Source organism: Notechis scutatus, chromosome Z, assembly GCF_049901735.1.
Source record: "Notechis scutatus isolate UNSWTSFEM ecotype Mainland chromosome Z, rNotScu1.2, whole genome shotgun sequence".
Classification (NCBI taxonomy): Eukaryota; Metazoa; Chordata; class Lepidosauria; order Squamata; family Elapidae; genus Notechis; species Notechis scutatus.
In genome coordinates this window covers 119,739,652-119,756,014 of record NC_142025.1, presented here as the reverse complement: position 1 = coordinate 119,756,014, position 16,363 = coordinate 119,739,652, and the positions used below count along the sequence as shown (strand labels likewise).

At 53.5% G+C, this 16,363-nt stretch overlaps 1 protein-coding gene across 1 annotated transcript in view; it reads left to right on the top strand.

The window, feature by feature from the left end:
• The window catches only part of KDM6B (lysine demethylase 6B), a 34,166-nt gene that overhangs the window by 8,759 nt on the left and 9,044 nt on the right, over positions 1-16,363 (top strand). Inside the window, 26 exon segments of the mRNA XM_087947398.1 lie at positions 523-583; positions 586-639; positions 642-833; positions 836-855; positions 1,435-1,539; positions 1,541-1,666; positions 1,668-2,060; positions 2,063-2,195; positions 2,198-2,323; positions 2,326-2,378; positions 2,380-2,405; positions 2,407-2,477; positions 2,480-2,701; positions 2,704-2,812; positions 2,814-3,097; positions 3,100-3,361; positions 4,124-4,250; positions 8,174-8,279; positions 9,019-9,224; positions 9,365-9,429; positions 10,418-10,486; positions 12,094-12,242; positions 13,253-13,367; positions 13,608-13,795; positions 14,795-14,936; positions 15,828-15,954. Coding sequence (XP_087803524.1) covers positions 523-583; positions 586-639; positions 642-833; positions 836-855; positions 1,435-1,539; positions 1,541-1,666; positions 1,668-2,060; positions 2,063-2,195; positions 2,198-2,323; positions 2,326-2,378; positions 2,380-2,405; positions 2,407-2,477; positions 2,480-2,701; positions 2,704-2,812; positions 2,814-3,097; positions 3,100-3,361; positions 4,124-4,250; positions 8,174-8,279; positions 9,019-9,224; positions 9,365-9,429; positions 10,418-10,486; positions 12,094-12,242; positions 13,253-13,367; positions 13,608-13,795; positions 14,795-14,936; positions 15,828-15,954 — 3,531 coding nt within the window.

Genomic DNA, 16,363 nt, shown 5'->3' with positions numbered 1-16,363 from the left:
CCCTTTCTCTCTCTTCCTCCTCCTCCTCCTTCCTTCTTTCCTTCCTTTTTCTTTTTCTCTTTCTCTCTCTGTCTCTCTCTTCCTCTTCCTTCCTTCTTTCCTTCCTTTTCTCTCTCTCTTTCTCTTCTTCCTTATCTTCCTTCTTTCCTTCCTTTTTTTTTCTCTCTTCCTTTTCCTCTTCCTCCTCTTTCCTTCCTTCCTTCTTCCTTTTCCTTCTCTCTTCCTCCTCCTCCTCCTTCCTTCTTTCCTTCCTTTTTCTTTTTCTCTTTCTCTCTCTGTCTCTCTTTTCCTCTTCCTTCCTTCTTTCCTTCCTTTTTTCTCTCTCTTCCTCCTCCTTCCTTCTTTCCTTCCTTTTTTCTTTCTCTCTTTCTCTCTCTCTCTCTCCTTTCCTCTTTCCTTCCTTCCTTCTTTCCTTCCTTTCCTCTTCTTCTCTTTCTCTCTCTGTCTCTCTTTTCCTCTTCCTTCCTTCCTTCTTTCCTTCCTTTCCTCTTCCTCTCTTCCTCCTCTTCCTTCCTCCCCCAGGAGCAGAGGAATTCGGTGGCTCATCCTTTTCCCTACCCGTCGCCCACCTACAGCTCCCACCCGCCCCCCACCGCCTGCCGGCCATGGCGCCCACTCCCCGCACCCCGCCAGCACACCGTGCCCCCTCGAGCCCCACAGCTGCTTGGCCCGGCCCAACGGAAGTGACCTTAGAGATGGCCGAGTCCCCCGGGTGCGTCCAGACTCCACCACCACACCAGCAACGTCCGCCTGCGTGCCTTATGCCCCACGCCCGACCCCGGGAGGAGGAGCCACCACCACCAGCAGCAGCAGCAGCAAGACCACCTCACGGGGCCGCTGGCCTCAGAAAGCCTTGTAAGTGGCCCCCACGACTTAGGGGGCGCTCTGGCATATGTCCTGCTTCCCGGGCTGAGCCCTTGAAGAGGAAGAGGATGGAAGCGGGTGGGGGGAGAGTGTGTAACCGAGGAAGGAGGGAGGGAGGGAAGGGAGGGAGGGAAGGGAGGGAAAATGGAGGAGAGGGAGCGAAGGAAGGAGAGATAGGAAGGGAGGGAAGAAAAGGAAGGAATGAAGGAGGGGAGGAGAGAGAGAGGGAGGGAGGGAGGAAAGATGGAGGAGACAGGGAAGAAAGGGAGGGGAAGGAATGAGGGAGGAAGGGAGAGGCGGGGAGAGAGGGGAGGAAGAAAGGCAGGGATAAAGGGAGGAAGAAGGGAAAGGGAGGGAGAGGGGAAGGAAGGAAGGAAAGATGGATGGAAGAGAGTGAGGGAATGAGGGAGGAAGGGAGAAGAAGGAGGAGAGGAGAGAGAAGGAAGAAAGGAGGGATGAAGAGGAAGGGAAGGAAGGAGACGTGAGGGAGGGAAGGAGGAAAAGAAAAGAGAGGAAGGAAGGAGGAGGGTTTTGGAGAGATTGTATTTCTTTTATTCCTCCCCCTCATAGGGTTCTTCTAATCATTACCAAACACCGGCATTGGAGTTGTCCAGCCCCACGTCGGAGAACGGGGACGCAAACCGCCCCGCCCTCCGCCCCGCCCCTTGCCCCTCGCCCCCGCAACCTGCCCTGCGCGGCGCATGCAGCTTCGCCTCCCAACCTCCCCGTGCCCCCGTCCGCCCCTGCCCCACCCCCTCCTCGTCTCCCCAGTGCCCCCCCAGCCCCTCCCCCTCCTCCCCTCTCCCCCTCCGTTGCCCTGGCTGAACAAAGCGGGGGAGGGCAAGGTCGAGGACGAAGACCCCCTGGGGGACATTCTCTTCGGGTGCAGCGGGGAGCCCTGCAGGGCTGACCCCCCATCCTTGGCCAGTTGCGACTCGGGATGTGGCTTCCAGGATTCGGACCCCAGTAGCCCACAAGGGAGCTTCTCTCGCCCTCGGGAAGGGTCCAGGGACACTCCCAGGCCGGCCAGCCCCGAGCCTTCGCCAGCCCCCAATTCCTGGCTTTCCGAGAGCAGCCGGGAAGAGAACGGCTCCGGGGGCCAGGCCCCTGAATCCGAGCCCTCGATTACCTCAGGAACATTCAGGTCCCCAGAAAGCCCCCCACCGCTGCCGGTGCCACCGCCACCGCCGGCCCCCTGCCGCCTCCACCGTCCCGGGCCTCGTATCCAAAGACGCCGGACCCACCAGGGGTGGCCCCCGCTGCAGAGGCCTCCTCTGACCGCCTCTTCGGCTTTGCTAGCCCCCCGCTAGAAGACCAGTTCGAAGAACCCCCGAGTTCTCCAAGATTTTGCCGGACGGGCTGGCCAACATCATGAAAATGCTGGATGAATCCATTCGGCGCGGGGAAGAAGAACGAGAGGAGAGCTTCCCTCCGCCACCTCCCCCCGCCCCTCTCCTCCCTAGCCCCCACCCCTGGCAAGGCCCAAGCTGCCCTCGGCCTCCGCCAGCTCCTTCTGATTACCCCAAACCTCCCGGGCAGGACCCCCGAGCCCCCTTGCCTCTATCGCTTCGGCAAGCGGGACACAGAAGAGCAGCGACCCCTGGCCATGACGGCCACGGGTCCAGCGGGACGAAGTTTGCGCCTCATGGCACTCCGTCTCTCCTCAAGTCTTTGGCCAGTGTGCTGGAGGGGCAGAAACACTCCTATCGGCTCAAACCGATGACCCCCAGGTGCTAAGATCTCCCCCCAGCCGGTGCGAGCCAGAGCCCCTTACCCCAATTCACTACCTCAGGCCAAGCGTGGGCTGGAGGCACCGGTGGTGCCACGGAGGAGCGAGCCCCACGCCCCCACCCCTGCCCGCCCCTCGGCCCTTGAAGACTGAGTCGGAGGTGTTGGAGGAGATCAGCCGCGCCTGCGAGACTCTGGTGGGCGAGCAGGGCGGGAGAAGAGCCCCCGCCCCCTGCCAGCCCCCTGCCCACCCCGGCCTCCCCTCCGCCTGCTCCTCTCCTGGCCCCTGTGCCTCCAGCGCCCCTACCACCGACCCCTCCGCGCCCCAAGGATGAGTCCCGCAAGACACACATGGAACATCGCCGGCACCGTCGGTCCAACCGGGACGGCTCGCGGAGACACCGGGAAGGTAAAGCTCGCAAGGGGAAGAACCGGCAGATCCTGGGCAGCTTGGACGTGCAGAGCGCTGAGGGCCAAGCCCGGGAGAACGGCGCCAAGCCGCCCGCCTCCCGCCGCCTCCCGAGCGGAGGTCCCCTGCCAAGAAGGAAGAAGGCCCGGTGGGCTCGGTGTCCACCATGGTGTGCTCGGCCGACCTGCTGAAGCTACGGTCCTTCACGGAGGGTCCCCCCAAGGAGCTGAAGATCCGGCTGATCAAAGTGGAGAGCGGAGACAAAGAGACCTTTATTGCCTCGGAAGTCGAGGAGCGGCGGATCCCTCTGAGCGAAGTCACCATCAACCACTCAGCCGCGGAGGTTGTGCGGGCCAGCAAGTGAGTCCTTGCCGTCGCTCCCCCGTTGCCTTCAAAGGGTTTCTGTTCCCTCAGTTAAAATACTGATTCACCGAGTAACCGACGGGGGTGTCAAACTCAAGGCCTGCGGGCTGGATCCGCCCACCGGGTGCTTAGATCTGGCCCACAGAGCCACCCCCGACTTACAACCACAAATTAGGACCAGAACTTCTGTTGTTGAGCGAGACCGTTCTTAAGTGGGTCCTACCCAATTTTTATTACCTTTTTTGCCATGGTTGCGAAGTGATTCATTCATTCGTTGTTGGAATGAGGCGACGGCTCAGCGGTTAAGATGCTGGGCTGGTCAGCTGGAAAGCCAGCACTCAGGTTGGAGACCTGAGCGCCACACGACGGGGTGAGCTCCCGTCCCTTGTTCCAGCTCCTGCCCACCTAGCCGTTTGAAAGCATGCAAATGCAAGCAGATCAACAGGTACCACTTCAGCGGGAAGATAAGCGCTGCACGATGTCATGCCGGCCACATGACCCGCGCCAGCTCAGTGGCCTTGAAACGGAGGTGAGCGCCGCCCCCCTACAGTCAGCAACGACTTGTGGACTAACTTACCCACCGTGGCGCTTCACTTAGCAACCATGGCAAGGAAGGTCGTAAAAATGGGGTTGAACTCAACTGAAGAAGCGTCTCGCTTAGCAGCAGAAACGTTGGGCTCGAGGGTGGTTGTCAGCCGAGAATGTACGTTTTGCGCAGCTTTCCCCGGGGCTCACGTCGTCCCGTCTTCTTCCCACAAGGCATGCCAAGGTGAAAGGGAAATTTAAGGAATCGTACTTGTCCCAAAACCACTCTGTCAAGCCGCAGATCAACATGGACGAAAAGCTTCCCCGGGATAAGCTCAGCCCCCCAACACCAAGCATCTACGTGAGTATCCGTTTTTGCCGGGTTGCTGGAGGGTGGGGTCGCCGCGGGAAAGTAGGTTCTGAGGAGGGGGATGCCCATGAAATATCTTTGGGGGTGTAAAACTCAGGGATCCTGAAGGGGGTTTGCAATCTACGCTCGCTCTAGTACGCAAAGCGGCCCCACTAGCAGCGCTTTCGATCAAAGCAACCACCAAGTTTCTAGCCCTCATGGAGGAAGAGGTCGATTCTTTTTTTTTTTTTTTTCAAAAAAGTGGGGAGCCAGGGGTTTTCTTGCAAACAAAAAAAAGGGCGGAGAGGAAGAACTAGGGAGGGAGGGAGCGAAACTGGACTTAAGGCGACAACAGTGACCGTCGTTCACTACTCCGCGGCTGGGGTTCTGGGTGGGGATTTGGACCCTTTATTTTTGGGAGGGGGAAACAGAATTGCTCAAACCCCCCCCAAATGAAAGAATTGTGGGTTCTGGAGTCTAGTAGGATGCCCAGCAATTTGGCCCGGGTTCTCTAACCCAATCCATGGAATGAGGCAAGATCGGTATTCCTCAATTTTTAGCCACTTTAAGAGGGGTGGACTTCAACTCCCAGAATTCCCTAGCCTAGCTGGCTGGGGAATTCTGGGAGTTGAAGTCCACCCTGTTGTGGTTCACCGGCAGCCTGTGCAGACGGCAGCAGAATCACAGTGGGGAGGGACATGGGCCAGTCCGAGAGTCTGGGGAGGACTCGGATGAGGGTCCTGCGACTGACATAGAGATGGGGCCAGGGCCATCTGGGAGTTGTGTGCTGACTCCGGACCTCCAGAATCTGGCAGCAGCGAGGCAGAGGAACAAGGGGAGCCTGTTCCCAGTGTGCGCATGCACAGAGCTGCCAGAAGGCAAGAGCAGCAAAGACAAAAGGGCGACTTGGGAGTAAGGCTTGGAGGTGATTGGCCCTCCCATAAGGTATAAAGGAAGTGCAAAGGTAGGAAAACCTTTGCAGGAAGCAACGTCGTTCACTCTGTTCAGATTAAACCTTGAAGCTCTTTGTGGACTTTGTACTTCAGTTGTTTTTTTAACAGTTAATTTGGCACTTTAGTTGTTGGCAGCAATTCAAAGGAGAGAAAGGTGGGTGCTTATCTCGAGGGACTGTTTGGGACTCATTACTGGCTGGGAGTGAACATAATTCCCAGCTGTTGAAGTAAAAAGAGGGTCGTTTGGACTTAGTCTATACTTAATTAACGGTCTCAGGAAGCCTTGGTCAAAACAAACATTGATGCTAACTAGGAAAGCTTCAGTACAAGTCATCCGATCTTTGGAAGAAAAACCAACTTGGCTGCTGTCCGTCTGCTGTTCTTGAGTGGGTCACCTTGCAGGATCACTCTCTTCACGCCTAGGTTTCTTTCTCAGCTCTGTCCTATTTCATTCTGGTTTTGTTTTCTTTCTTTTTTTTACGACTTGCTTGTTTCTGATTCTCGGCCCAGTTGGACTCCCAACTCCCAGAATTCTGTGATTATGATGCATGGACTAAAACTCCCAGAATTCCATGTTTAAGGTGTGTGGACTTCAATTCCCAGAATTCCTTGCTTAAGAGGCTTAGACCTCCATTCCTCATATTACATGCTTAAGATGCTTTAAACTCCCAGAATTCTGTGCTCACTTTCAATTCCCAGAATTCCTGCTGGGTTGAGAATTCTGGGAGTTGAAGTCCCATCACCCATCTGCGCCCATGTCTCTTATCTCTGAGGCCTGGCCTCTCTTCCTTTACATTGTTGGATGCTCCTCCTTCCTTTAAAGCATCGTTTCTGCTTGCGTAGAATTTAGGGTGGCATTATTCCTGGTCATTCCAAAAATCCTTACGTCCCCCATTCTTTCTTTTTTTAAAAAAAATATAAAAATCCTATTTTTGTGGCTCTTTGTCTCGCCTCCTTGTTTCTAGGGGTGCAGCAGCCCAGACCCCTCTTCCTGGAGCCCTGAGACCCACCCAGTCCATTTGCCTTCCTTCCCTTCTGCGCAGCTTCCTCTCTGTTCAGTTTGTCCCTCCGTTGCTATTCAGGTCAAACCTCCCATGTCCTGAAAAGCAAAACAAAAGAGATATTGGCTCTCCTGGTTGCTGGTTCAAGGACCCCATCCGATGACTCTGTCTCACTGAGAGAGAAAGGAAGAAAGAAAGAGAGAGAGAGAGAGAAGAAAAAAAGAAAAAGAAAGAAAGAAAGAGAGAAAGAGAGAGAGAGAAAGAAAGAAAAGAAAAAGAAAGAAAGAAAGAAAGAAAAGGAAGAAAGAAAGAGAGAGAGAAAAGAAAAGAAAAAGAAAGAAAGAAAGAAAAGAAAGAGAAAGAAAAGAAAAAGAAAAGAAAAGAAAAGAGTGGAGCACTTTTTACAGCTTCCTTCCTTTCCAGGCATGGCCCGGCTTTTATTTATTTATTTGATTTGTCAATCGCTTACAAGATAATAGGTATAAGTATATACGTAGTTAAGAATATATGGATACCTATAAGAAAAATAAAAAAGAAACAATAGGACAGGGACGGTAGGCACGTTGGTGCGCTTATGCACGCCCCCTACAGACCTCTTAGGAAAGGGGTGAGGTCAATAGTAGACAGTCTAAGGTTAAAGTTTTTGGGGTTTGGGGAAGAGACTACAGAGTCGGGTAGAGGATTCCAGACATTGACCACTCTGTTATTGCTCAAGTCGTATTTCCTGCCATCGAGTTTGGTGCGGTTTACTTTGAGTTTGTATCTATTGTTTGCTCTTGTGTTGCTATGGTTGAAGCTGAAGTATTCATTGACAGGTAGGACATTGCAATGTATGATTTTGTGAGAATTAGTCACACACACACACACACACACACACACACACAAACACACACACACAGAGTCTTCCTTGTGTGGCGTTGTGAACTCTTCATTGCCTAGTCTTGGCATAGAGGAAGAGCAGAGAGCCTTGGCTTTGGAGGAATATGGGGAGGAGCAGGCCGAGTCAACCCAGGTGCCTTCAGGATTGGGACGGCTTGTAGGCAGGGAGGAACTAGGGCAGAACCACCAAGAGAGGGAGGACAAGCGGTGAACACGAGGAGCGACAGAGCTCAGGTGATGAGCAAGGACCACACCCTCCCGATCCCCGAGCGCGGAGAGCGGAAAGGAGACGGGAGAAACAGCACAGGTCGGCCCGACTACTACTCGGGAAGAGAGTGCTCCGCCCCTTTTCCCAAGGCACACCTGGGGGGGGGGCGCTGAGATTTAAGGAGACCCTGTGGGGAGGGGCATTTGTCGGGAACAAACACTGAATTGGTGGAGTTTGATGTGCCGGTACAGACCTCTTGGAGTTTGCACGATAGTTTGTTTCTTCCTTACTTGTGGGCTCACTGTTTGTTCCTTGTTTCGGGGACTCATTTCTCTGTTCCTTTGATTTTCTGGCCTAGGCGCAGCCCCGAGGCTGCCACGCGTGCGTGTGCTTTCTGGGACGCGCCAAGAATGTGGGAGCGTTTGAGGGGAAATTTGGAGCATTAAAGGGGGAGTTTGGACTCTCGCCCGGCTGTGTGGCCTTCATAATGTCAACTCATGAAATACTTCTCTGGCCTTTTTAGAGTTGCCAACAGAAAGGGGGAAAACCCTTTGCAAAACCAAAACTGCATTCCATAAATGTTTTCAAAGATAGTAACTAGGAGACTGAAGTTTCTTCCACGCAAAATTCTAACTGGAGAACATGATTGATGACTCTGGGCTATGGAGGCGTCCCGTTGGAGAATATGGATTATGTTACACCCAGAAGGCTGGGTGGGTGGGAAACAGGGCCAAGGGTGACAACGAATTGTGGGTCTGTGATTTGAATGGGGGTGTATTGTCGGAGCCCTGACAACTGTTGGGTACTTGGTGCTTGGAGGGTGGGTGGGTAAGGTGGGGTGGAGGAGCCAGACTGGCCTGCAGTCCTCTTGACAGTCTCCTCCTTTTCCTTCAGTTGGAGAGCAAGCGGGACGCCTTTTCTCCCGTCTTGCTACAATTCTGCACCGATCCCAAGAACCCCATCACCGTCATCCGTGGTCTGGCTGGATCTCTTCGACTCAGTGAGTATGATGGTTATGGGTTCGTGGCACAATCAGCCAGATGTTCAGGCTGGGTTGGGTGTTTTTGTCCTGTGGTGGCCTGTTGGACACCGTAGGCTTTGATGAAAAATTCTCTCACCATAATGGGCTAGCCAGTCTGTCTCTAGCAGGGGGACGAACAATTGTCTGCCACCCCTCTTCACCTCCGCCCCCTGCCTTTTATCCCCAGAGTTAGGGTGGGGCTTCACTAGCAGCGGTGGCTCTTCCGCCCCAAGGACCGGCCCATAGATTTCCACTGCTCTCCTCTCCTCTGCCTTCTGTGCCTCAGCTGTTCCTCCTCTTCCTCGTCAGCCCCCTCCAGACCTTCAGGCTGTTGACTCTCCATCTGACGGATGGCCCAAGGCTCTGCCTCTGTCTCTCTCTCTCTCTTTGCTAGCTCTATTCCCGCTTCCCCCTCGGAGTCCCAGGTGCCCCTCGACTCCCACACCGCCTCCTCATTTGATTCGGGTGCTGGCAATCTCTGGAGTGCCCAATAAGGAGAAAATATATTTTTCTCCAGATTTGGAGAATGGCTGAGGATCTTTGTAGTTCCTTAGGATCTGGGTGGAGAGGATGGCGGGCCTTCGTCTTTCCAAACGAGGCGGGGGGGGATGGAACCAGGAGAGTTGAGCAAACAACAAATCTTTCCCACAATTTGGGTTTGCGTGTATAATGAGGCTCTCGGGTGCCCCGTTGCTTTATTGTCTCCACTCGCCCGCAGACCTGGGGCTGTTCAGCACGAAGACGCTGGTGGAGGCGAGTGGCGAGCACGCCGTGGAAGTCCGCACGCAGGTGCAGCAGCCGTCCGACGAGAACTGGGACCTCTCGGGCACTAAGCAAGTCTGGCCGTGCGAGAGCAGCCGGTCACACACCACCATCGCCAAGTATGCCCAGTACCAAGCGGCTTCGTTCCAGGAGTCGCTTCAGGTGAGATGACCAAGATTGGTCCATCTGTCTGTCCTGTCCCTCGTGTGGATTCTGGGCCCCGTGAGGGTTTCAGGCTGAAGGGCCTCGCTTAACTCTTGATGGCAAGGCCTCCATTGTGACTTCTCTCTCTGTTGTGGCAGGAGGACAAAGAGACTGACGATGAGGAGGCCGAGGAGCCGGATAGCACCACAGAGACACCGCCCAGGTAGAGAATTCCTGCCTCTTCCTGCTCGTTGGGTGACCTTTGCTTTGATCGATAAAGGGGAATAATTTTAGCTCTCAGAGCTGAAATGCGTGCTAGAAGGGAGGAGGAGGAAGAGGACTTTGGGGTCCCCAGTGCTCGCTGAGCTTGTTTTCTTGCAGACGTTTCATGACCCAACTAGGGAATGTCATCAGTTCTAAAAAGGAATGGGGTTGGTGGAGGAGGAGGAAGACTGTGGGATCCTTGGTTGTTGAGCTTGGTGGTTTTCTTGCAGACGTTTCATGACCCAACTAGGTAGCATCAATCAGTGATTCTTTTGATCGATTACAGGCAGTCCTTGACTTATATGAGTGTTCATTTAGTGACCATTCAAAGTTAACACGGCACACAAAAAAAGGTGACTTATGACCATTTGTTACGCGACTGTTGCCCCATCTCCACAGTCAGATAATCAAAAATGAAGACGATTTGGCCACCGGCTCGTGTTTACGACTGTCGCGGTGTCCTGGGTTCTCCTTCCAACGGAGCCAGTGAGGAAGCCCAATTCACTTAACGACCGTCTTGTACTCACTTAAGAATGGTGGTAATTCACTTCGCGGCCGTGTCAAGGAAGCTGGTTTAAAATGGGTCAAAATTCAATCAGTGGCCACCTTTAGGGAATGTTAGCCTCTATTATGGTCGTAAGTCAAAGACTGCCTATATTCTTTGGATTTGGGAGGGGTTGTTTTTTTTTCCGGAAGAAATGGCGCATAATGGGGGATAAGAGAGAGGGATGGAGGAAGGAAGAAGGTCAGGCTATGCTGGCTTGTGAATTGCGGATCCAGAGAAGCACAGGATATGCTTGGGGGGGGGGGAGGGGTGCTCACATTGTCCTCTTCGTTGAGGGGCAGAATTGGGACATTAATGCTTTCTCCATCTGGGAGAAAATGGCTCATCGCGGCTTCCTGTCCTCGCTTCTTTTTTCCCCCCCTTTCCGTTGTTCTTCGCGCAGCAACCCAGACCAGAAGCCCCACCAAATCATCAAGTTTGGGACCAACATCGACCTCTCGGATGCCAAGCGGTGAGGATCTGCGGGCGCTTTTCTCCCCCTCCCCACCCCACTCTTTCCTCCCTCCCCGGTTCTTCCATTTCCTGCTGCCTGTCTTTGCAAAGCAGCCACCGCAGCAGAGCGCATTTGGGGCAGTGGTGGGATTTAGCCGGTTCGCACCGGTTCAGGAGAACTGGTGGCTCACTTAGCCGGTTGTTGGATTATTTGAATCCCGCCCCTGATTTGGGGCCTAGATCTGCTTGTTTGCGCTGCCGCCTTGGGGTTCAGTCCTGTCACTGCATGCAAAACGGTTTGTTTCCTAGAGCGGCCTCCCTGACGGCTGCATCCCAGATCTTTGCCTGCCCCCCGGTGGACACTCGTGGAATTGGGGGGCCAGCCAGTTTCCCTCCAATGAAATCCTATGGGCAAAGCACAGTTTGTGGCTCTCTTGTTGCCCCCTGCTGGTGATGCATGAGAATTTCAGAAAGAGAGTGCTCTGGGTGTAGGCTGCCTCCTGGTGGCCAGAACTCATCACTGCAAGTTTAAAAGACTTAAAAGGGGGGAAATGGGTAACTATTTTATGACCTGTGACCTGTGGACTTCCATTCCCAAAATTCCTGAACCGGCCATACCAGCTTCCCATAATTCCTGACTAGCAGGGGCAGTGATGTTCCCAGAATTCCTAGCCCCGTGTGCAGTAGTACACATAGTCCTCGACTTACGATGAGTCATTTAGTGTGTCAACTCATAAAAATATTTCTATGGACTTTTTAGAGTTGCCAGCAGAAAAGGAGGGGGGGAGCAGTGTGGCAGCTTGCAAACTGAAAGTGCATTCCATAAATGTTTTCAGAGATAGTAACTAGGTTACTGAAGTTTCTTTGGACTGTCCAAAGTCACAACCCACCTGGAAAAAGGGACTTACAACCTGGATTTGAACTTACGATGGTCGCATGACCGCATGATGGTCTGGGCCCTTGGCAACACATTTACAGCAGTTCTGGTTTTCGGCTAAACTAGGCAATAGTGGACAATGGGTTCACTTAACGACCGTCGCATTTGCTTAACAACTGTGGGGTTTGCCCATAGAATCACCACGCTGGCTGCAAACAGCGTCGTAAAATCACAGGCAATTGCACGTAATCCTCAACTTTCAATAGTTTGTTTAGCGACAGTTCGAAGTTACGATGGCTTAGGACCATTTTTCTCACTTACGACTATTGCAACATCCCACATTGCTCCCGTGATCGAAATTCAGACACTTGGCCACGGATTCATATTTATGACGGTTGTAGCGTTCCCACAGGGATCCCCTTTCGCGACTTTCCGACAAGCAAAAGTCATTGCGGGAAGCCAGGTTCGCTTAACGACCAGGTGACTCACTTAACAACTGCAGGGATTCACTTAACCACTGCAGCAAGGAAGGTGGCCAAATGGGGTAAGACTCACTGAACAAATGTCTTGCTGGGCTCAGTTGTTGTAAGTCGAGGATCTACCTGTACCACTGTTGGCACAAGGCTCCCTTCACAGTCGTAACTTTGAGGACCAAACCTAGAGGATTTCTAGGCCAAAGGGAGGTCAGACTAGTTGATCTCCCAGCTTCTTCTGAGTTCGTGTGGGTAACCTGTTGGTTTCTTGGACAGATGGAAACCGCAGCTCCAGGAATTGCTGAAGCTGCCTGCCTTTATGCGCGTCACATCGACGGGGAACATGTTGAGCCACGTGGGCCACACCATTCTGGGCATGAACACAGTGCAACTGTACATGAAGGTCCCTGGCAGCCGAACCCCAGGTGAGAACCCCCCCGGTCTGAGCAGGAAATGGGTTGGGCCCGCTCTCCCACTAGGACAGGGGTGTCAAACTCCAGGCCCGTGGGCCGGATCTGGACTGCAGGGTGATTAGATGCGGCCCACAGGACGCTTAGATGATGCGGCCAGCTTAGATCTGTCCCGTGGGGCCACCCTTGACCAGCCCACAGTGTTTCTCCCAGAAAAAAATGAAGCTCACTCAGGCCACCACAGGCACACCACACACACGCACCCCTGACACGAACGACGTCAAACTGGCCACACCCACCCCGGACCCCGAGGTCAAACGCAACCCTGATGCGGACCTCAGTGAAATTGAGTTTGATACCCTCTGCACTAGGGGAACAAAACCAAACATTGAGGTGGAACCTCCAGATCTCACCACCCTCTACCTTTGAACCCCAGCTGTGGAGGGAGGCAGAGAAAGGCTCTCACATCCCGCTTAGGGGCTCCCCTTATTGACCCCTATAGGGACAGGTGGATGGACGGGAGGGACGCTGGGTAGATCTGAGCTGGAAACTGGGCCTTTGTGGCTAAGAACCAGAAGAAGGGTCTCTGAATTTGCCCACTTTTCAGACTCGTGCACTTCAACTCCCAGAATTCCTCGTGGCTGGCTGAGGAATTCTGGGAATTGACCTCCGCAAGTCTTAAAAAGCAGCCAAGTTTGGAGACCCCTGCATGAAAAACCTGGGACTTTCGGATTCCATGCAGTTAGTGGTATTCTACCAGTTTGGCCCGGTTCGGCTGAATCATCTGTGAGGGAACCAGTTTGCTCTGACAATCAGCTGATTGGGCCCTTCCCTCCACCTCTATACGGGCCTTTATTTCCTGATTTTCCACCTCAGCTGCTTTGCGCGACACGCCCGATCGATTCCACGCCAGGGGCGCCACTCGGTCTTCCACCAAGGATCTCTGGTGCCTTGCAGAGTCTTGGTATGTAGTGCAGTTGACCTGGGCTGAGCTTTTATCTTCCTCTCCCGCGGTTCCTCTGTAGGTCACCAGGAGAACAACAACTTCTGCTCCGTAAACATCAACATTGGGCCCGGGGACTGCGAATGGTTTGCCGTCCACGAACATTACTGGCAGAATATCAGTGCCTTCTGTGACAGGTAGGACTTCTTTGAGAAACGGAGGGGTCCCCTCTGACTTGGGGCGAGGGGGAAACTTGGCCGGAGAGAAGAAACAGGGTGGGAGACGGGACCTTCTGAGGAAGGAGCAGCAAGCGGAGAGGAACTGTCTCTGTAGAATGCTCCACGGTTTTGACCAAGTGAGGTTTCCAGAGGTTCTTGGGGTCTTCGGGACTCTTCGTTTCTCCCCGCCAAACAGCCTCAACCTGGGTTTTCTTGTAGGCACGGGGTAGATTATCTCACCGGCTCCTGGTGGCCCATCCTAGAAGACCTCTACCAGTCCAACATCCCTGTCTACCGCTTCATCCAGCGTCCTGGAGACCTGGTGTGGATCAATGCCGGGACCGTGCACTGGGTGCAGGCCACTGGGTGGTGCAACAATATTGCGTGGAACGTCGGTCCCCTGACAGGTAGGAGGAGAAATGGGCTGGAGAAGGAGGATGTGGTCCTACCCGTAGCAGGTTGACCTGCTTAGCTTTTTGGGATAGGAGCTTAGGCCTTTGAAGCTGACCGTGTCCCACCTTCCAAGCCAGAACAGAGCCTGGTAGATCTCGTGGGGGTTTTAGAAGGTCAAAGTGCTCCTCGGTGCTGGATCCATTTTAGTAGAACATCTTTGGCAGATGATCCTCCAGCCTTGGTTGGAGTTTGATGACCTTCACCGAAGGAGAACTCAACACATTGCGAGACAGAACTGATAGATCGTACATTTAGGACGTCCCTCCTGATACAACCTCCTCTCTTGCAGTTTCACGTCGTTTCAATCCAATGGAGGATGATCCCACTCTCCGAGCCAAAAGAGAGTAGAGGTCCGCCCGTCCTTGCTTGTGACAAACTTTTTAGAGCAGTGTATTTTAACATCAGCTACTTTAATTTAAATTTAACTTATCGGACACGTTCTTGAAAGCATGGGGTGCTTAACACTGGACGTGATTCTGTTTTGACCCAGCTCCCAAACACGACAAACCCTCTGTAGTCCCTTTTATTAGCTCCAACTTTGCCCCCAAATGTCCTGGTTACCTTCTGGGCTGGAGAAAAACTCTCCCAGGAACAGCCTTTGGCTGCAGAGAATCAAGTCCAAAACATGGTCAACAAAAACTGTAACTATAAGTCCAATCAAGGCAAGATGAGGTAATTAGTCCGGCAGGGCAAGAGAAGGAATTCCAGCCATGAAGGCCGAGAATAGGGAATAAAGGGAATAAAGAGGAGGATGCTGACCATGACTTCCACGCCTCCGCCTCCTCCGATTCGACTGCCAGTCGGCAGGCCACAACAGACCCCTTACCTCTTGGGATGGACAAAATGCAGGGTGGACTTTCGCCGTCCACTCACATCCAGAAGTTTGACCTGGCCCCAATTCCAGAGGCCTAGAATTTGCAGTGGATTATGGCACCTGGATTTGTTCCCTGCAGCTTACCAGTACCAACTGGCGCTCGAACGCTATGAATGGAACGAGGTGAAGAATGTCAAGTCCATCGTGCCCATGATCCACGTCTCCTGGAACGTCGCGCGGACAGTCAAGATCAGCGACTCGGACTTGTACAAGATGATCAAGTGAGTTGGTTTTTTTGTTTTTTTTTAACTCTTCCGGGGTCCCATGTGAGCCAAACTGGCCTTCCCCGTCCTAGTACAGGTAGTCCTCATCATGATGGAATCCCGAAATTTCTGTCGTTAATCAAAGTAGCTAAGCGAAGCTCGCAACCTTTCTTGCCGCTGTTGTTAAGGTAGTAACCTGTTTTGTTAAGCAAATCCGGCTTCCCCATTGACTCTGGTGGTCGCCAAAGTGGATCATGTGACACACCCACCCACCCCTGGACGCTGCGACTGTCACAAGTACGAAACCAGTTGCCAAGCGTCCGAGACATGTGACCGCGGGAATGTCTACAGCGGTTGTAAGGGTGAAATGGTCCTAAGTCCCTTTTTTCCCCCAGTAACTTTGAACGGTTGCTAAACAAACTGTTGTAAGTCAGGACTCCATGCATTGTGATGATTGTAAGTGCAAGGCCAGTCCTAAATCACCCCTTTTAAGTGTTCTTTTCCGTCTGAGCGCTTCTTTGTGGCGGCCATTTCTGACCGCCGCTCTACCGCCTTCGAAAAGGGAGTTTAGCCAGCTAGGGAAGAGAGGTGCGATATCTCTCGACCCTGCCAGATCCCCCCTGTCTTCACCACCTTCTACGGAGGTGGCTAGCCCTGAAGCCGGGTGGCTCAGGGCACTCCAGCGGCGAGCGCAGGCAGAAACCGCGCATGATCGCGGATTCCTGCCTGCCCTGAAGCGCTGCAAACCGGAAGTCCCCTCCCTTTTTCAGTGTTGTTGCACCTTCCAACGAATGGTCGTAACTTGAGGTCGGCCTGTACGGGAGCCCAGGGACATCCTGTCGGTGGCCACCTGTATCGTGTATGTGTGTGTGTGTGTGTGTTCGTGCTCATCTCTGCTCCTCTCTTTAGGTACTGCCTCATGCAGTCAATCAAGCACTGTCAGGTCCAGCGGGAAAGCCTGATCCGATCTGGCAAGAAGATTGCGTACCAAGGAAGGGTGAAGGACGAGCCGGCGTACTACTGCAATGAATGTGACGTAAGAGCCCGCCTGGGGGGTTCGAGGGTATCTCCACCACTGTGGCAGCTGCAGATTTGACGCGGTGCGGCATAAGCTTCCCTGTGTCTCTCTTTTGACTCGGTTGAGGAGGCTTGGCTGTGGGGTCCCATCAGTTCTGGGTGCCTCTCTTCCTCTCTCTTCCTCTCTTCTCAACTGCTTCCTTCCTGCAGCTGACAGGGGTGGGGTTGGGTTGGTCCTTACCTGGACTAGAAACCAACCCATCTGCAGTCCAGTTGGGTCCAAGAACGAGCCTTGGTCTCCTCTTCCCTTTTCACAACCCACCTACCTGGTCTTCCCGGATCCCAACTTAAGAGGTCCCAGTTCCAGCAGATCCTTCAACGCTTGGTTGGTAGGATGTGGGGACCAGTTTTCCTGGATCTTTCCTCTC